The sequence below is a fragment of the Mauremys reevesii genome, linkage group 1 (genome assembly GCF_016161935.1).
Source record: "Mauremys reevesii isolate NIE-2019 linkage group 1, ASM1616193v1, whole genome shotgun sequence".
NCBI lineage: Eukaryota > Metazoa > Chordata > Testudines > Geoemydidae > Mauremys > Mauremys reevesii.
The window spans coordinates 238,416,542-238,437,726 of record NC_052623.1 but is presented as its reverse complement, the minus strand read 5'-3'; the positions used below and the strand labels follow the sequence as shown (position 1 = coordinate 238,437,726).

At 43.1% G+C, this 21,185-nt stretch overlaps 1 protein-coding gene and 1 long non-coding RNA gene across 7 annotated transcripts in view; one reads left to right on the top strand and one right to left on the bottom strand.

The window, feature by feature from the left end:
• The window catches only part of PACSIN2 (protein kinase C and casein kinase substrate in neurons 2), a 127,584-nt gene that overhangs the window by 60,734 nt on the left and 45,665 nt on the right, over window positions 1-21,185 (bottom strand). For 5 of the 6 annotated variants that reach the window (XM_039542183.1, XM_039542201.1, XM_039542195.1 and 2 more), the window contains exon 2: window positions 327-450. In XM_039542183.1, the coding sequence (XP_039398117.1) occupies window positions 327-386 (60 nt within the window). In that variant the 5' untranslated portion in view covers window positions 387-450. Of the gene's footprint in view, window positions 1-326; window positions 454-21,185 lie in introns of those variants that run through there. The other variant, XM_039542212.1, reaches the window with a different exon arrangement.
• On the top strand, window positions 15,763-18,724 carry LOC120406997. Its single transcript, XR_005599724.1, has 3 exons — window positions 15,763-16,125; window positions 16,709-16,771; window positions 18,634-18,724. It is a non-coding gene; the product is annotated as an uncharacterized LOC120406997 (long non-coding RNA).

The window sequence follows — 21,185 nt, the reverse complement described above, 5'->3', positions numbered from 1 at the left end:
TGAAGTATTTTACACAGACTTCCTAACGGCAGAAAAAGTATAAACATTTAAACTGAATCCCATATCCTATTAAAATGGATGGCATTTGTGATCTTGTGTGTCAGCACTTTCAGTTTATAAACTTAACTTGACAGAACTGGGCCAAAAATTAAAGGTCACTGCTATCCCGAAGGCTACTTCTAAAGTTCAAAATAACCACACATTTTATTTAGACTACCATCTTTAGTTGCTTGTAACTCTGTATGTGCACAGAAATCATAGTCATCTATGGAAGAGATGAGAATCAGAAGCAAACATGGTATCTTATAATAGAGTGTTCAGGTTACCTCCCAGAAGCTATCACTAGAAACCTCTACTCCAACAGAATCATCATATGATCCAGACATTTCTATGTTTGGAGAGCTTGCAAGTGTTCAGTGTTCTATTATCAGCACCAGATCTTCAAAAAATCTGTAAGAAGGACAAAAGAAAACATTACTAAACATTAAACTTACCCATAATTTGCTATGATTTTGAGTGTCCATTTCTTTCAGAGACTTTTAGCCTAAAAGTTAAATGTTACGATAAAATTTTCAATACCCCCTCCAAATCAATATACACTCAATTACTGCTTACTTATATCCTTACTTCCAGCAACAGCAAACCGTAAGTATTACATGTTTGACACATCTACGTACATTACTAAGACCAGGTCTACACTAAAAAGTTAGGTCAACCCAGCTACGTCACTCATGGATATGAAAAATCCACACTGCTTAGTAACATAGGGCTGGTCTACACTACCGCGGTAAATCGATCTAACTTATGCAACTTCAGTTATGTAAATAACGTAACTGAAATCAACATAGTTAGATCCACTTACCGCAGTGGCTACACTGTGCCATGTTCTCCTGTTGCTCTCCTGTTGACTTCCCTTACGCTTCTCAGGGAGGTGGAGTACACAAAACTTGGCATGTCTTCACCGGACCCGCTAAATCAACACTTGCTTCACTTGACTGCAGCAGTGCTGATCTACCAGTAAGTGTAGACATGCCCTTAGTCAAGCAGACCCAAGTCTCAATGTAGACAGCCCTAGGCTGACAGAAGAATTCTTCCGTCAAGCTAGCTACTGTCTCTCAGGGAGGTAGATTAACTACAACAGAAGAACTCCTCCAGCTCCTGTAGTTAGTGTCTACACTGAACCTCTACAGTACAGCTACAGCTGTGCCACTGTAGTGGTTTAAGTGTACACAAAGTCTTCTAACTAACACTCATCATCCCTCGACATCAGCCCTAATATACATAATGTGCCATTTTAGTCTTTCCATTGCTGTATGGCGGGCGCTATAGTTGTTATAGTATATTGTTATATTGTTATAGTATATAAGAATTTCAGTGTTTAGTCCCAGAGTTTTATTTGAACATTGCTTGCCTGGATTCATAGACTCTAGGACTGGAAGGGACCTAGAGAGGTCATCAAATCCAGTCCCCTGCCCTCATGACAAGACCAATTACTGTCTAGACCACCCTGGATAGACATTTATCTAACCTACTTTTAAATATCTCCAGAGATGGAGATTCCACAACCTCCCTAGGCAATTTATTCCAGTGTTTAACCACCCTGACAGTTAGGAACTTTTTCTTAATGTCCAACCTAAATCTCCCTCGTTGCAGTTTAAGCCCATTGCTTCTTGCTCTATCCTTAGAGGCTAAGGTGAACAAGTTTTCTCCCTCCTCCTGATGTCACCCTTTTAGATACCTGAAAACTGCTATCATGTTCCCTCTCTGTCTTCTCTTTTCCAAACTAAACAAATCCAGTTCTTTCAGCCTTAATACAACATTAATCTAGCTAGCAAGGATCTCTTGACTAACCAAACCTAGGGAGGACACAGCACAGTAAACTAAGCATAATCTCAGACTCCATAATCTGTGTTGCATTAATTAACAATAGCAATAAAAATTGCACTCTAAAATCATATCTAAATTAAATTTTGTAGACAAATTACAGCTCAATAATTTCAGTTTCTGAATCTTAATGTTATGTTCTCATTTACAAAAAGGGTGGAGAGAAGGGATTGTTTTCTCATACAGCTAGATGACCCATTACAGCCTCAAGGAAGTCAAACTGGCAAGTGGGTCAAGAAATGACCCACTTGTGACCTAGTTAGCCTAGTTTCCAGACTAGGTTTCCCAAGATTAAATGTTGGCTCATTAACCCTTTCTACCCTAGCACCTAGGTGCTTCTCCAGCTAAATCCATAAACAGATACAGTATCCATAAGTAATTCCCAACTAGCACAGAACAGCAAATGGAATTTAGCCTGACAGTATTCCTGCCACTAAGCAATTAATGCTTTTTCACATTCAAGGAAATTTCAGGTTTAAATCCTGATACTAAAGGACTGAGTGGTTTTATAGGAATACTCTAGAATTTTAAAACAAATATTTCATATTTATAAAGGAAGTGATGGTTGGAGATGTGTGAGAAGGTAGCCTAGGCTCAACATGGCAAACACATTGTTAAAAGAGCAGCAGTTGTCATCAGACAGCAATGCTGTTAGCCATGTATTCCTATAGTGCTCATATCTAAGAGTGACAAATAAGAACAAGACAATGAACAATTGCATAATGACTACTGTTGAGAGACCTTTTTTCATTAAGCATAGCTGACTGAGTTCACTAGAGACCAGAAAATTGTTGAACCCCGTCAGAACATAAATGTATACAGAATATAAATTTCAATAATTTGTTAAGCATGTATCAACCAGTAATGTAATTTCTTTTTATAAGATTACAGTGCCAAACCTGTTAACGGTTAAGCAATTTTATACATGTCAAAGATCAAGCTTTTTCGGGTGGCTTGAAGTACAGATTTCTTCATTACTCTACCTGCTATCTTCTCCCTCCCCAACTTTCAAATATTTTATTAATTTCAAAAGTCAGATACCTTTAAGCTGAAAGACACAGAATATAAAAGAACAGCTTATTGCTGGGAAACTATTTATAATAAATTTCATCTGCAGTATTCAAAGCCACTAAACATGTTGGGATAGAAGAAGAGAACATGCTTGAGCCATTACTGAAATTTTCAACTAGAAGATTCTAGACCCAAGAGTAGAAGGTTAAAAAAGTATGTTACCCAAAAGACATCAAAACTGAAAAGAGCCTCCTCTCTACCCTCAAGACAAAAAAGATACACTGACATGAGAAGAAAAATGTGATCCGACAGATTTAAGTGATAAGGAAGTTTTATTTGGTTTCCTAAATAAAATAATCTGGATAGTTGAGTTAAACACACCTGCAGTAGATATAAATCCAAAGTTTCAAAGCACCAGGCACTTCAAGAAGGGCCAATATCCCACTTGTAGTTGGTTTAATAGTTTTTCAAAAATCTTTACCTTCCTGTGTGTAAAGGAGTTGCCCTTTATTAATGCACCCATAATTACTTTTTCTGGAAACCGCCACCAAACAAAAGATATAATAAAATGTATAGCATTCAGTAGCACCCATGTGTTAGGTAGTGCCTACAAGACATACATGATGACAGCCTCTGCTGCAAAGAGCTCACAATCTAAGCAGCTGCAACATAAGAGTGGGATAAAATGTACAGTCTTTAACTAACACACACATCATTTCCTAATGCCTCTAGGCCAAAATTCGTATGTACACCATGTCAAAAACCAGTCTTGAGAGAAGCAATTGTTAATTTCCCTAGCAGCTGAAAATCCTGGACACTGTTGCTTTTATCTGCCTTTGTGACACATTTTACCGTATTACAGTGTGTGCTCTTTTGCTACTTAGCACAACATAATGTTTTACAAAATACTAATCTCTAAATCTAAAAAAGGTAAGCCATATCTCTTTAGTGGTTTTGCTGATCCTTCACACTCCAGATTAAGGCTGAAGGGAGGAGAATGCATGATGCATGTTTCCTGGGCAGAAACATGTTTGTAAAGTTGTAAAGTTCTGTGCAAGGACTTTGTAGGATACCAGACAACTGACTTTAACAGCACTGTTTCTTTATAAAACATTTAGTCACTTGAATGAATACCCCAATTAAAAGTAATTGTTGTATGATCAACCACTGCCTCTGGAGCTAGAAGTGCTGCACTTTGAACTCAAGGGGTTTTTTCCATCTTAGGGTTGCCAATTTTGATTGGAGGTATTCCTGGAGGTTTCATCACATGACAATCTCGAATTAAAGATTAACCTGTAATTCCTGGAGACTCCAGGACAATCCTGGAGGGTTGGCAACCATATTCCACAGTCAGATGAATCATAGAATCTCAGGCTTGGAAGGGACCTCAGGAGGTCATCCAGTCCAACCCACTGCTCAAAGCAGGACCAAACCCAACTAAATCATCCCAGCCAGGGCTTTGTCAAGCCTGACCTTAAAAACCTCTAAGGAAGGAGATTCCACTACCTCCCTAGGTAACCCATTCCAGTTCTTCACCACCCTACTAGTGAAAAAGTTTTTCCTCATGTCCAACCTAAACCTCCCCCTCTACAACTTGAGACCATTACTCCTTGTTCTGTCATCTTCTACCACTGAGAACAGTCTAGATCCATCCTCTTTGGAACCCCCTTTCAGGTAGTTGAAAGCAGTTATCAAATCCCCCCTCATTCTTCTCTTCTGCAGGCTAAACAATCTCAAGTTCCCTCAGCCTCTCCTCATAAGTCATGTGCTCCAGCCCCCTAATCATTTTTGTTGCCCTCCGCTGGACTCTCTCCAATTTATCCACATCCTTCTTGTAGTGTGGGGCCCAAGACTGGACTCAGTACTCCAAACGAGGCCTCACCAGTGCTGAATAGAGGGGAATGATCACGTCCCTCGATCTGCTGGAAATGCCCCTACTTATACAACCCAAAATGCCATTAGCCTTCTTGGCAACAAGGGCACACTGTTGACTCATATTCAGCTTTTCGTCCACCGTAACCCCTAGGTCCTTTTCTGCAGAACTCCTGCCCAGCCATTCGGTCCCTAGTCTGTAGCAGTGCATGGGATTCTTCCGTCCTAAGTGCAGGACTCTGCACTTGTCCTCGTTGAACTTCATCATATTTCTTTTGGCCCAATCCTCTAATTTGTCTAGGTCCCTCTGTATCCTATCCCTACCCTCCAGCGTATCAACCACTCCTCCCAGTTTAGTGTCATCTGCAAACTTGCTAAGGGTGCAGTCCACACCATCCTCCAGATCGTTAATGAAGATATTGAACAAAACCGGCCCCTGCACCGACCCTTGGGGCACTCCACTTGATACCGGCTGCCAACTAGACATGGAACCATTGATCACTACCCGTTGAGCCCAACCATCTAGCCAGTTTTCTATCCACCTTACAGTCCATTCATCCAGCCCATACTTCTTTAACTTGCTGGCAAGAATACTGTGGGAGACTGTATCAAAAGCTTTGCTAAAGTCCAGAAATAGCACATCCACTGCTTTCCCCTCATCCACAGAGCCGGTTATCTCATCATAGAAGGCAATTAGGTTAGTCAGGCATGACTTGCCCTTGGTGAATCCATGCTGACTGTTCCTGATCACTTTCCCCTCCTTTAAGTGGTTCAGAATGGATTCCTTGAGGACCTGTTCCATGATTTTTCCAGGGACTGAGGTGAGACTGACTGGCCTGTAGTTCCCTGGATCTTCCTTCTTCCCTTTTTTAAAGATGGGCACTACATTAGCTTGTTTCCAGTCGTCCGGGACCTCCCTCGATCGCCATGATTTTTCAAAGATAATGGCCAATGGCTCTGCAATCTCATCGGCCAACTCCTTTAGCACCCTCGGATGCAGTGCATCCGGCCCCATGGACTTGTGCTCGTCCAGCTTTTCTAAATAGTCCCGAACTACTTCTTTCTCCACAGAGAGCTGGTCACCTCCTCCCCATACCGTGCTGCAGAGTGCAGCTGTCTGGGAGCTGACCTTGTCTGTGGAGACAGAGGCAAAAAAAGCATTGAGTACACTAGCTTTCTCCACATCCTCTGTCACTAGGTTCCCTCCCTCATTCAGCAAGGGGCCCACACTTTCCTTGACTTTCTTCTTGTTGCTAACATACCTGAAGAAACCCTTCTTGTTACTCCTAACATCTCCGGCTAGCTACAACTCCAAGTGTGATTTGGCCTTCCTAATTTCACTCCTGCATGCCTGAGCAATACTTTTATACTCCTCCCTGGTTATTTGTCCAGTCTTCCACTTCTTGTAAGCTTTTTTTTTGTGTTTAAGACGAGCAAGGATTTCACTGTTAAGCCAAGCTGGTCGCCTGCCATATTTACTTTTCTTGATACACATCGGGATGGTTTGTTCCTGCAACCTCAATAAGGATTCTTTAAAATACAGAATGAAAAAGGTGATGGCCATGTAGTGCTTAGAAGGAGAGTTAAAGTGGGGATTCAGCAAAGATGCAAATAATCCCAAGCAAAAACAAAAAGGTATATCAACTAATTCAACTGATTCACAGAACAATATCTAACCCACTGGTGTCTATAGGTACCATAAAACAAGATAGCTTTCCTTTGCTTAATTATTTTAAAGGGAAAATAAATGAAAACAAATGCCCTCCCAACTATAAGGACTATATGTTTGATTTAAGCAAGTCACGTGCCCCTCAATATAATATCCAATAGCATTAATCTTTTTTCTACTTTGTTAGCCTTTTTAATACATGATTTTAAGATAAAATATGCAAACATACATGCCTAAAATGGATCCTCAACCCTTTCAAACACTCCTTATCTTACATTTTATCTGTTATTTTTCAAAAGGATAAAGTACTATTTATATTTGATGGACAACAGATGCAACCCCTTCTTCCCCCAAGTAACCTTAATAAGCTAAATTAATCAGGGTTGATCATAACCACATAAATAAAAAACCACCACCACCACACACCTTTTTCCTAGTTAGAGTCTAACTATAACACCATGAGGGCAATATCATACTTATCGGGGATTGTTTACTATTATTGCCACCTAAAATATTATTTGTTAACTGTTATTAGTTTTTCCACATTAAAAAAAAACTTTTGCACAGTGTTCTCTGCATATGTAAGCGCACTGGGAGAAAAAAGTGCTGAGTTTTTCAAACAATGCTAACCAAATTAAATAGTAAATATTTACTGTACCACTTGGATGGACAATGCAGCTAACAGTTCCCTAAATCAAATGTAACAGAAGTGGGGACAAATCTCTAGTATACAGAGTCAAACAAAAAAATGTCCTGGCATGAAGCTGTGTTAATTATGTAGAAAATATTTATCTAGAGAGGTTTTGGAGAAAAGTTTGGATATGTTTCAGAGCAATGTATTTTGTCAGTCCAAACCGTAATGGACTGCGACAACAGTATGGTAATCTGGGATTGCATGAAAGACAAAGAAAAACAGTTTCAAGTCTTGTGTCATCTTTACTATACTGCAGTTACAATGGAGTTTTGTTATGGACTGACAATTACTTGTTCATAAGATAAACACAGAATACGTCAATGTCACTAAAATATAGATTGTATTGCTAGTTTTTTTAAAATAGTAAGACACCATGCAAAAGTATTTAACTAAAATTCCCTTAAAGAAAAAAAAAAGGGTAGTAATAGAAGGAATCATTCTGCCAAGAGGTGAACAACAAGTGCCTTCAGGTAAAAGTCCACTTATTTTCCACAAGTGTTCACTTAACTGCAAGCTAAAAATACCTATTTCAAATTCAATATTTCCTTGAAGTTCTGTCACTGATGTTGCAGTACAACTACTGAAAGTACTGCACCCCTAACATGTATCTAGACCCATCATTTACATGCACACTGGTAACACCCTGTGCAAACGTATTCCAGTACATAACTATCTTTAAGCAAGATTTTTCTAATATCTAACCTCAATCTCCCTTGCTGCAGATTAAGCCCATTACTTTCTGTCCTGTCTTCAGAAAATTGGGAGAAGAACTTGTCACCCTCCTCTTTGTAACAGCATTCAGATATGTTAAAGACTGTTATGAGCTCCCCAGTCAGTCCTCTTTTCTCAAAGCTAAATGTGCCTCTTTTTTTCTTTTTCTTTTTTTAAACCTTCCCTCATAGGTCAGGTTTTCTAAACCTTCTATCATTTTTGTTGCTCTCCTTTGGATTCTCTCCAATTTGTCCACATCTCTCTTGACATGTGGCATACTTGACACAATACTCCAGCTGAAGCCTCACCAGTGCTGAGAGTGGGACAATTACCTTCCTTGTCTTACATAGGACACTCCTTTTAATACAGCCCAGAATGATAGTATCCTCCTATACAACTGCATCAAATTATTGGCTCACATTCCATTTGTGAACCACTACAACTCCCACATCCTTTTCTACACACTTTTCTAGCCAATTATTCTTCATTTTGCATTTGTGCATTTAATTTTTGCAATTATCTTTATTGCATTTCATCTTGTTGAGTGAGTACACACCAGTTCTCCAATTTGTCAAGATCCTTTCAAATTCTAATCCTATCCTCTTATCAACTGCAACTCCTCCCAGCTTGGTGTCATTTAAAAATTTTACTCCATTTCATTACCTAAGTCATTAAATAACCTATTTAGTGTTTTTAAAATAAAACCTTCATATAATGAGCATTAGAGTTTGCTGTGGATTTGAGGAAACCAAACAAAGGCTTTTTTAAATAATTCTATTTTACTGATCACTAATGTTAAAACTGGAAAAAAAAGGTTCTGTAGTAACGGTGTAATGTCAATTCACCTTCAATTTAAAAAGTTCAGAGTATGTTACTTTAGGACCATTTAAGCTGACAACCTAGTTGGAAAACTGGAAGAGACCAAGGCTACAAAGGAACAATATTTTCTGAATAGATACAGAGAACAGGTGTGTGTTTGTTTTTTAAATAAAACTGCCTAAAACAGAAAATTCTTTTTCCATAAAAGCAAGAAAATAACTATGATTCAGGAAATTCTGATTAATTGTAAGATTTATACATGCCAGATACTATGCTATGAGAAAGTATGAACAAGCATATTAAGGGAAATATTATGAAGTCATGGCAACAACTAGCACAGAAACTCTGGTTGTACAGCACTATTTAAAAATAAACTGAATAATGACATACCAGCATTAAGCAACAATGAGTCATACTGTCCTGTTGAAATACATTTATTAGAACAGCCAGTCCTTTAAACACATTTGTCTTTAGGGCTTGGTTCTTCCCTCCACCCCCTAGGAATTTTAAAAAAGTTTGCACAAGAGAAAAATCTGAACTTTGTCTTTCATACTTTTAGCTTATTAACCAAAAAAGGGAGGGAAATGTAAATATTTTATGCCCAATTTTTATTCTGTCATTCCAGATTACCAAAAGGGAAAAGATTGAAAAAATCTATGCAAAATCAACAACTTTTCATCAACTGTACCAGAAGGCAGAGTCTAAGAGATTGTCCAGCAAAAAAGGACACGGATTTCCCATTTTCAAAGTTAAAAATCGAAGTCCCCAGCTCATGGAAAGGTGCTAGCCTCGGAATCCTTTTCTGGCACGTCATCTGTTGGATCTGTCTCTGGCTAGTAGGAATGAAAATTCTCAAATCCTCCGTATCTTTCAGGATACGCTCCCTTCCTAAGACTTGTGCCTGATGGAGACGCTCTTTCATCCCACAGAATCTTTTTTGTCACAGGGAGCAGTCACAGTGTCGCCATCGTTTGCTTCTACATAAAGTCCAGCCTGGTCATCTCTTTGCATTCAGCAACCTACCACCTAGTCATTGGTTGCCTTTATGTCAGACTAACCTTGGCTGTGCTTACATTATTTTCTTTGGGATGCTATCGTCTGTCTTCTGCAGTGTCCCCACCACTGTAATTTTCTCAATTGTAGCCAAACCCATACCCTGATTTCTGTTTCTTACTTAATTGGTCTTAAAAATAATTCCACCGGCCATCTTTCAAAACACACAAACGTACAAACCTTATCTCCACTGCTTCCAACCTTTTCCCCCCTCTCATTTACTGCAGCTGCTTCCTGACCACAGAATAAGACTGTTAAGTAAACTGGTTTGATAAAATTATTGTTTTGGACCAAAGTGAAAATTTATCAGTTGATAATTTTGTCAACTTCTTACAGCACTCATAGCTAAGGTACATCTCCTTTCAACCTAATCCTTGGTGGAATCAGCACTGATCAAGCTTTCTAGATACACACAAGATTCCACTTGTTCCATAACTTCACTGCTGCTACATTTCAATACTATCTATTGTCCCTTTCCCAAGATGCAACCACTTTGTTATCTTGGCATTTACTATAAGTACAATTTGACTACACCAATTTTCCAAGGTAGCAAAGAGTATCATTAATTCACGTCTGCCAGTTGTATGATGTCATCTACATAAACAAAGACGCTTAACTCTAAATCTTATGTCATGCCCTCCAATTCATCTATTATTCTTAATGTCCAGTTTAAGAATGTGATGAAAAGTGACAATGACTCCATGTGTCTCCTTAGTTTACACTAAACTTTGACTTAAACAAGTTGTTTAATTTTTCTATTAGTTCTAATGGCACTGATGGGAAATAAGGAAATTTTGTTCTGACTTACTGAAAATTTCCTCTGAACTACAAGATCCACAGATGCATTAACTAATGGGCTCTCAGCCTGCGTTTTACTACACAAGCAGAATCAGACCAGTCAGTCAGTCACTGACAGCAAAAAGAGCAGCCAGCGACAATGAAGAGTCCACCAGCTGAGAGAGCTTCCAAAGGCTAATATCCACTGCAGACTGAAACTTTCTAATGAGCTTATAATGCAATAAACTGAATTCTTACTGTGACACTATGAAATATGGGAGACACTTTATGATATTGTTAATGCCAATATTATAATATTGCAAGGAATCTGACCAGATATGCCATGTAAGGTATCTACAAAAATGTTATAATTTGCTAAATAGGATAATCTTGTTTATATGTTTGTATCACCTTTGTATTGAGAGTTATAGATATGTATGGCATATCTGTATTTCTAATCTTTGGGCTGGGTTTCTGGGTGATATCCCCAGACAGAATGGCATCAACACTAAGCTGCCTTGATGGCCCATCAAGGGATATCAGGTGCACAATAAACCCATTGAAAGGAACTATGAAGGAACACTTCTGGGTCAGCAAGGCATGTGGTATGCTTATGAACAGAACTCTAAGGTTCTTCCATGCCCATGTGCTGTGAAGCTTGTGACTGGGACACAGGAAATACAAGCCAAATGGTAAAAGGAATATAAAGGGCAGCTGCATCATCTCCATTGCGTCTTCACTCCTGCTTCTTACCTCTGGAGAAACTTTTCTACAAACGAAGCTCTGAACAAAGGACTGAATGAACCCATCCAAGCTGTGGCTGTGTTCAAGAGGCACTTTCAAGCCAGCAAACTCACCAATACTGCTAAGAACGTGATATATGGACTCTGAAGTCTTTGTATGTACGTGACTGCTTTACTGTTAACAACTCTTTTCTTGTTCTTTTTTCTTTATAATAAAACTTTAGTTTTAGACACTAAAGGATTGGCTGGCAGAGTGGTATTTTAGGTAAGATCAAACCTAATATTGACCAGGCAATGTGGCTGGCTCCTTGGTGGGTCAGAAGAACATTTTGTATAGTGAGTAGAGTTTTAAAACAGTTTCTCACTATATTGGACTAGGTCCTGATTCAGAGCCAGAGAACTGAAATGCAATAAGGGGGCTATGTGATTCATTTTTTTTTTCTTCCTTTTTGGGCACGCTTCTTGATAACCAGCGTGAGGATCAGAAGCACAGTTTGTGACTGGTTGGGGAGTTTAACTTCAGTGTTACCCACCAGTCTTGGGAATATCTGCTCTCCTTTTTGCAGCCTGCCCTGACCTTAGTATTTCCAGTGAGGACTATCCCAAGCACCCCACGTCACACTTACTACACATCATAACTTTATGAACCAATTTGAAGGAACCAAAGAACTACTTAACCTACTGGCTAAAGAAATACTCCAAAAGCAAGGAAGGATTAGACTGTGGCTACCAGGGGCGGCTGTAGGAATTGTGCCGCCCCAAGCAGGGCGGCACGCCGCGGGGGGTGCTCTGGCGGTCACCGGTCCCGCGGCTCTGGTGGACCTCCCACAGGCACGACTGCGGATGCTCTACCGAAGCCGCGGGACCAGCGGACCCTCTGCAGGCATGCCTGCGGGAGGTCCACCGGAGCCGCCTACCGCCCTCCCGCAGCACGCCGCCCCAAGCACACGCTTGGCGCGCTGGGGTCTGGAGCCGGCCCTGGTGCTACTGTAACCTAGAAAGGAAAATTTTGGTAAATCAGAATAAGTTTTCCTATTCTGTTTATAGGGGCCACAGATCCACTAACCATTAGATTTTCTAAAGCAATTTGCCTTTAGGGAGGGTTCAATTCAAACAGAACTATATAAAGGGCTTTTAAATTCCTTTACTACTGGGAGACCACAGGGTGGAGTACCCTCTTACCACAGGCAGCATCTGCCGATGTCTGAATGCCCAGCTTGTAAGGGCTTGTCTACACTGGCACTTTACAGCGCTGAAACTTTCTCGCTAGGGGTGTGGAAAAAACCCCTGAGCGCAACAAGCTTCAGCGCTGTAAAGCACCAGTGCAGACATTGTACCAGCACTGGGAGCCACATCCCCAGAACTGGTAGCTATGCCCCTAGTGGAGATTGGTTTTTTTAAGAGCACTGCGAGAGCTTTCTCCCAGCACTCTGCCGCGACTACACAAGTCACGTTAAAGTGCTGCCATGGCTGTGCCAGTGTAGACTAGCCTTAAGGTTTTAGGTAGATATGTGTGGATGACCAGGTGGCAGCCCACCTAGGGTGACCAGATGTCCCAATTTTATAGGGACAGTCCTGATATGTGGGGCTTTTTTTTGTTTGTTTTGTTTTGTTGTTAATATGGGCTCCTATTACCCCCCACCCCTCCCGATTTTTCAACACTTGCTATCTGGTCACCCTAGGCCCACCAGACTCCATCATATGGTGTGTAGGAGGCTGCTATTGCTCTCAGCAAGTGGTCTTTGATGCTGATTGATAGAGAAAGACTGTGGGTATGTCTCACTGCAAGTAAAGGTGTGGCTGCAGCATGGGTAGGTATATCTGTGCTAGCCTTAATTTCACTAACATGAGTAACAATAGTCGTGTAGACATGTCATGGTCTTGGCTAGAGGTGACCCCTTCCTGCCTGAGGGCAGGTACCAAAACAGCTAATACCTTCATAACCCTGGGGCCTAGGGCAAGGCCAAAGGAGAACAAACTATTGGAAGCGCTGGGATCCAAAGGTAGCAGAGAAACAGACCAACTGACGGATGTGGAAAAGTCATGTAATAATAATCCAAGGAAACAGAAATGCAATTTTATGAACAGTGATATGCAACCTAGTTGAGAGACTGTATAACTTATATTGGGGTAGTGGAATGTTTATACACCTACATATGCAGTATCACATTGACCTCAGGAAGAGAAACAAAATTTGATTCAGACTGGTGAATACTGAAGCAATTCTTAGCCACCTTGTTTAATCTCTCAGTTTTCCCTGATGACCCCCGTTCTTCCTTGATCACATCAGTCAAGGCCATCCTGAGACAAATGTGAGGTTCAGTTTGGGATCCTGAGGAACAGTACTTTTGAACAGTGTTGCTGCTCTTCTGATCCAGTTCCTCCTTTGTCTTTCTAAGAGCAGGTCTACACTTAAAATGCCACAGTGCAATGGCACCACTGTAGCACTTCAATGAAGACAATAGTACACCGAGGGGAGAGCTTCTCCTGTTGGCATAGTTAATCCACTTGCACAAGAGAAGCCCTCCTGCTGACCCAGGGGTTAACTCAGTATAATTGTGTTACTCAGGGGCGTGGATTTGTTAAGCCCCTGAGCAATGTAATTATACCAATGTAATTATATGGGTAGACCTGGCCTTAGAAGTTTCCTCAGGAGATAGACCTAAACTGGTAACTGCCTTCTTAGACATGGATTTGAATAACAAAGTGTTTTTCCTGCTTCCCCTCCTGTGGGTTCTGTTCTGAATCTGAAAGTTGTCCCCATTCCTGAAAGATACCAAGTGACTCTTGTGCCTGTAAGATGTGGATTTGTGCTTCCTTCTTAGACCTGCCCCTCCCTGGAAAAAAAATCAAGCATCAGAACACTCAGACATAGATGAAAGAGTTTAGGGTCTGTTCCTGGATTTCCTGAGTAGTACAGCCTTTTTTTACATATCCAATACATAATCAACAAAGGAGGCTGTTTCAGAGAAATTGGATGACTAAAAATGGCTCACTCAGCCATGCCCTCCCTTACAAAAGTTTGGAAAAAACATGGCCTCTCCAAATATATGAAGGTTCTACTGGTGAAACTTTTCCATAGCAATATATGGATGTGAATCATGAGAAATGAATGCTGCTAACAAGAAGAAAACTGAAACCTCTGAGATTGGTGCTATGAAGACTTTTGCATCTCCCTTTGATGGAAAACAACAAATGCTTTTGCTATAAACATTACTGGAGAGAAGCAGACCCCGCTGTCAGAAATCAACATGGGCAAACTTATGTATTTTGATTGCATCAAGCATAGAGATGTAAATAACCTCAAGCAAGTTTCCATGGAAAAAGAGGTGGAATGACCAGCAAAGCGATGGTTAGATGGTGTGCAGCAGCTCACTGGAGGTCAGCTACTGAGTGCTCGAAGCTAGTGACGGGTCAAGGAGGCTTCTAGAAATTCTACTACAATGTCACCAGTATTCAGATATGAATAAATTGATTTGTTATTTTTGTCCTGTGAGAACCTGGGAAAGCAAGCAAGCCAGATGACTGTGGGGACTGGACACTGAACCTCCCTCTTCTTTTCCCTTTCTAGTTTGCCCCAGGGATTCTTGCCATCTGGTGTGACAGGAAGAATCTCTTCCTGGAATCCCCTAACTGAAGAGGAAGCAATCCAATTCCCTAGACCTGACCCTTCCCACAATGGGGGACACTGCTAGAAAAAAATTGCTATGCCAGATACAGGACCGTGATACTAAATTTGAAAAATGAACACTCTTCTGAACCCTATAATTAACTGAGGCTGGTGATGACAAAGCCTCTCAGAGGGATCAGGCTCGGGCCCTGAAAGGGGAGAGCATACCCTGGGACTGAGTGCTGGAAGGGAAGCCCCAGCGAAAGGGGGCTGTGGACAGACTGAGGCACCCTCTGTCTGAGCTGATAGGCTGTTGAGAAAATTCCTTAGAGAAGGGGGAATATCTGTGCTCCATGCTCCTTGACTACTTCTCCTATGTCCCTTTCAGCCCTCTCCCACCTCAAGCACTTCTAAGGAGTAGGGAGCATGGACATAAGAATCTGGACCACAGTTGTAGCCACATACACATGCACCACCATGAAAGGGTAGCTTGTCCCATTCTTTCGAGAGGTCATGTTCCAATTTTTCCCCTGGGTGTCAGCTCTGAAATCTGCTCCAGGATCCAGTGTTCTTGCTGCTCTGGGTCTGTGTTTGCTGATCCTAGTTCAAGAGAGGGACTCCACGAAGGTCTTTGCCCCAGCTGCCTCTACTGTGATGTGAAGAGTTCCTGATCACAGAATATGCAGATCCCATGCTTCACCATCATGGGTGAGACATGCAGGGTCACATGTCCCCCCACTGCCTGATTGTTCTGTCACATGGTGTGGTCAGCCCAGCCCCATCCCTGCGGAGCAGCTGCGCCAGGCAGGAAGATGCAGAGGCAGGACCAGAACAGTTGGGAGCTAAGGCAGCTGCACTGAGGTGCTGCTTCTTTTGGGGGGGGGGGGGGCGGGGAGAGGGGACAACAACTGCCAGAAAGAGGGGTGGGGGACACAAGACTCAAGCTGTTCTGGGGTTGTCCCCACCCTTCCCCTTCCTCCCACTGTTAGCAGGCACAGGCCATCTAACCCATCTAGGCATTCCAAATGGGCTGGAGCAAACAGCATACATCTGTGCTTTTCCCCTTTTTCTTCCCTTTCTCTTCCATGCTGCATATTTGAGTGTGCAGGGGCTGAGAACAATCACCAGTGGAGTCTCGGCCATAGACAAGAACCAGACCCTTAAATTCTCAATGTAGGAAAGGACCAGAAACTATAGAAGGCTAATTTATACAAAATGTTTTTGCTCTGCAACAAGAAGTGTGGTAAACAGTCCTGCAGCTATGGAGGCAGAATGAAAACTGGTAGGCTCTTCAGCATATCTCGCAATCAGTGACTAAAAGGTCTAGCTCTGCCTACGCAGCTTCATGCAGACAGAGTTAATGGATCTGTGGACTCTGTATACAAAAGCTAAGGATCCATTACTCTATACCAGTGGTGGGCAACCTGCAGCCCAACAGGGTAATCCACTGGCGGGCCACCAGACCATTTGTTTACAATTGCATGGCCGCCTGTAGCTCCCAGTGGCCACAGTTTGCCGTTCCCGGCCAAAGGGAGCTACGGAAAGCTGTGCGGAATCTGTGACCAGGCCCACGTTGTTTCCCGCAGCTCCCATTGGCCAGGAATAGCGAACCGCAGCCACTGGGAGCTGCCGGCAGCCATGCAAATGTAAACGAACGGTCTGGCAGCCCGCTAGCGGATTACCTTGATGGGCCGCATTCAGCTGCCAGCTGCCCACCACCGCTCTATACTTATTCCAAACTTCTCAATGCTGTAAAAGAGTGTTTACTGCTCTACGCCTTAACTACCTTTGCTATTCATAGTTTTCCCAATTAGCAGTAGTACTGATCAGATTCATGTCCATTTTGTGTCAATGTTGTCCATAAGGTTCCCAATATCAGCAGCCAAAATGACATGTGTCATAACTGGAGCTGATAGCAACACCAACAGGTAAGTTGCCTAAAACTTCCCATTATAAAGACTCTGTTTTAGTTGTTTATAAACGCCAAACTTCAACCATTCAGGCTGAAATGTCTCCTGGTGGTGTTTGCCTGATGCAAAATTTATTTATTTAAACATTTCAGCTGTTTCTCAGAATGAGATTAAGGAAAAATAAGTTTTGCCTATGTTAAAAAAATTTCTTACAACTGTTTCACTGAAACTCTAATCCCTCTGATTTGGAGCAGGGACTAGAAACTTGGCAGAGAATCTTGTCTTCTCAGTGAAAATCCATCCAAATTTGGCTAAATTACAGACCTTGGGGAAGTGGAGTGGGTGGGGGGAAATGCAGTATGCACAGTTAGTAGAGGCTTGTTAGAGCGTATTAGCTAAATTGTCCGAAGATTCTGTGTGTAATGGGCATGCTCCAGCCCAGGAGCTTCTCCTGGCAGTGAGGGGCCTCTGTGGCAACAGGAGCAGGAATTAAGTGCAGGGATCCCATCTCTCCTGTGCTTTCAATTCTCCCCTGCTGGTATCCACAAGGAGGTAACAACCTGATTGGAATTCAGAGGGATAAGTCAAGGGAGGACGGAGGAATAGGGCAGGGAGATGGCACATAGGCATAAACTGTTGGGAGTAAATATTAGGGGACAGAGAGAGCATTTGGGGTGGACAGGGCAAGAAAGATCTAGCCCGCAACTGCACATTCTGTTCCAGAATCCAGAAACAGAACCAAGATTCCAAGTCTGAACATTCCTTTGCTGTCTAGCAAACAGCTATGAAACCCACTGACAAATTGTGTCTCATTCCCCCTCTTGTTACTAGTCCACAAAGGGTAACAGCCTACTACTGATATCAGTTACCTCTGTAGTTGAAGTGGTAGAGGTCTGTGCAATAGATCTAAAGGATCCAATACTGCTGATGACTCATGTGTGGAGTTAACGTGATTGAAATGGTATCTTCAGAGTTGGTTTTGTTTTGTTTTTTATTTACATCCAAAAAACAATATTACAAGAGCATTAAGGTTGCAAAAGTCAAACACTCAAAAGTTAGCAAGTGCCAGAATGAAGGTTAACTGTGCAAATGTAATTCAGACCCCTTGTGCTTATGCATTATGACACAGTCTAATTATATGATCAATGGGTTTTTTTCTCTGCCTCATTCAGCGTCCTGGATGCACAGCGCTCAGGAAATGAACTGGGTTGCATAGTGAATGAAGCTGTTGTCTGTAGGACCCCTGCCTCCTTTTTTGCAGAAGTTGGAATGTGTGTAGTGAATGGAGCAGAGGATTACAGGAAGAGAAAGGATCCTCTTATGCTTTAAGCACTTGAATGATACTCTGGAGAACTGAATCCTGCCATATAGTTCTTAAGTGATGCTGGGAAGTTACTGATGCCAAAATTTTCATAGGTGGCCACTAACTGTTTGTTGCTTATTTTATGGGTGCCCAACTTTAGACACATGGGTCAGGTTTGCAAATGCTTAATGCTTCTGCAACTGAAGTCAATGAGAGTAGTACAGCGAATGTACAAAGTAGCATAAAAATGCTAAGTACTGGGGAGAAGGTTCAATTCCATTTTTAACTTTGCCAGCTGTGTGCCAGGTTATACATTTGGACTCCATATTATTCTCAATACATACCAGGACAGCCACCAATGTCAATTGGAGATTTGTACAAAAATCAAGGGTAGGCTATGGCCTTTATATAGTAACTGAACTATTCGTTATTTGTTCAGTACCATATTGTCAGTGTCAGTGAGAAAAAATATTTCCTTTTAAGTCACCATTCTGCTCTCTTCCTTTCCCATCCTCCTCGTTTCTGTTCTCTGTCTCTGCACATCTCTTTTCTTTCCTCTGCACTTCCTTCACTGCAGCAATTCTGACTCATGAGCATCACCTCCAACCACTTCCTATTCATCTACAAATATGATCAGCGGAAGTTGTTGAAACAAATCTGCCTCATCACTGATGAAAACAAGTCAACTGAGAAGTAGTTTAATTGTACTAAACTTGGACCATATCCTCTACTTCTATATCACAATTCCATGAAAACATAAGCCTCAGTATTTTGCAGCAGACGTCAAATTTGTTTATATTTTAGCTGACAGATTATGACAAGACATTAATTGTAAATTAAATCCCAAAGAGATACCTACATAGTTTTCTGTGCAGTTAGAGCAGGTGAGGGCAAACTATGGCCCGTGTGCCGCATCTGGCTCGTCAGAACTTTTAATCCAGCCCTCGAGCTCCCGACGGGGAGCAGGGACGGGGGCTTCCAGTGTTCCCTCTAATTTTTCCCACCCATGTGCAGAATGAATTTTGTTATGTGCACCAATATGGAGGTGATGTGTGACACCATGAGGGGTGTGAGGGCTCCAGCTGGCGGTGCACGCTCTGGGGTGGGGCCGGGCATGAGGGGTTCAGGGCTGGGGCAGAGGGTTGGGTGCAGAGGGTGAGGGCTCTGGCTAGGAGTACAGGCTCTGGGGTGGGGCCGGGGATGAGGAGTTTGGGGTGCAGGAGGGTGCTCCAGCGCTACAGCGGAGAGAGAGGACTCCCCCAAGTGCTCTCTTCCCACAGCAGCACCTGGGCTTGGGGGGGAGGCACGTGTCCCTGACACAGGAGCTCTGGGACTGGGGCTGAAGGATAGCCACCCCTCCCTCAGCGTGTGCCGTGCTGCAGGGTGAGTTGGGATCGGGGGAGGGGCACTCCTCCTCCCAGCAGGTCCCCGGGAGGGTTCCCTAAGCGCCTGCGCAGAGCTAAATAGGCTGCTGTGCAACTGTGCACCTTACAGGGAAACTTAGCTTGCCCCACTTCAGCACGGGAACAGGGTTAGGGGCTGTTCCGTGAGCACGTGCTGCTGCTCTGCACAACTCCTGGAAACAGCAGCATGTCCCCCACTCCAGCTCCTATGCGTACGGGCAGCCAGGGGGCTCTGCATGCTGCCCCTGCCCCAAGCGCCCTCCTCCCGCCCTCCGCAGCTCCCATTGGCTAGGAACTGCAGCCAATGGAAACTGCGGGGACGGTGCCTGCAGACGGGGCAGTGTGGAGAGCTGCCTGGCCGTGCCTGCGCGTAGGAGCCAGAGGGGGGACATGCCGCTGCTTCCAGTAAGCACCATCCAGAGCCTGCACCCTGAGCTCCCCCACCCTGCTTCCCAACCCCAGCCCTAATCTCCCATCTGAACCCCTCAGTCCCAGCTCGGAGCACCCTCCTGCACCCCAAATCCCTCATCTCCAACCCCACCCCAGAACCTGTACCCCCAGCCGGAGTCCTCATCCCCCCCTGCACCCCAAACCGCAATTTCATGAGCATTCACTGCCCACCATACAATTTCTATACCCAGATGTGACCTTCAGGCCAAAAAGTTTGCCCATCCCTGAATTAGAGCTATTTAGAGCAAACACATCAAGGATTATAGCACTGTAAAGTAGCAAATGAGCTCAATTTTCTCACTTTACAGTGCAAGGGATATTTCTGTCACATGTAAAGAAAAACTCAAGTATGCATATTTATGTACAGTTACAATGCTGCTTGCTACAACATCTGACCTAGGTGCAACAATTGTAGATCTATTAGGAGATAGGTTGATATTTTATGGAAAATTAATTTCCATGGCTGACTGATGGCAACACGCTGTACATAACAAATGGATGCAGTGCTGTCTGCAAAGGTCAGACTCATTAGCTGAACCACAACTGAACCTGGATTGCTAGTGCACGGGCTCTCAGGACAAATTACCTGGTGGCCTCTTGCTGGTGGCCACTCACATTTTCCTAGAATACTTAATTAGCTTTAGGAAAAACAAATATGCACATATACACATCCAAATCATTGTCATTTATTTACAGCTAGCTAGTATGTTAGTTGTAAAAAGTGACATTAAACATACAAAGCATCACTTTTCACAGCAGACTACTCAGCCCTGGCAAGCCTGGGAACAAATTAAGCCCTGGTTGGGGGGGATCAGGGAAGGCAGGGGGGGCCTGATGGGGGCCTGAGGTGATGGGGATGGATGGGTGGCTGAGGGAGGCAACTGTGGGCCAGAGCCTGAAGCCCAAGCAACGGGGCCCAGGGACAGAGCCCAAAGCCACGCAGCTGGAGTCTGGGACCTGTCGCCGCACATCCAGAGCCTGGGGCTAGAGCCCGAAGCCCCACAGCCAGAGCCTAGCACTCCAGGGCTGAAGCCCAAAGCCTGAGCCCCACCACGCCAGGAAGGTGGGGAACTCACTGGCTGTCTGCTCCTACAGCGCTGTGCCCCAGGTGTATCCAGGGGGGTGGAGGGGAACCCTGCTGGCAACCCCAGCAAACAGCTCCAAGGGAGCAAAGAGTCTTGTGGCACCTTATAGATTAACAGACTTTTTGGAGCATGAGCTTTCATGGGTGAATACCCACTTCGTCGGATGCATGTAGTAGAAATTTCCAGGGACA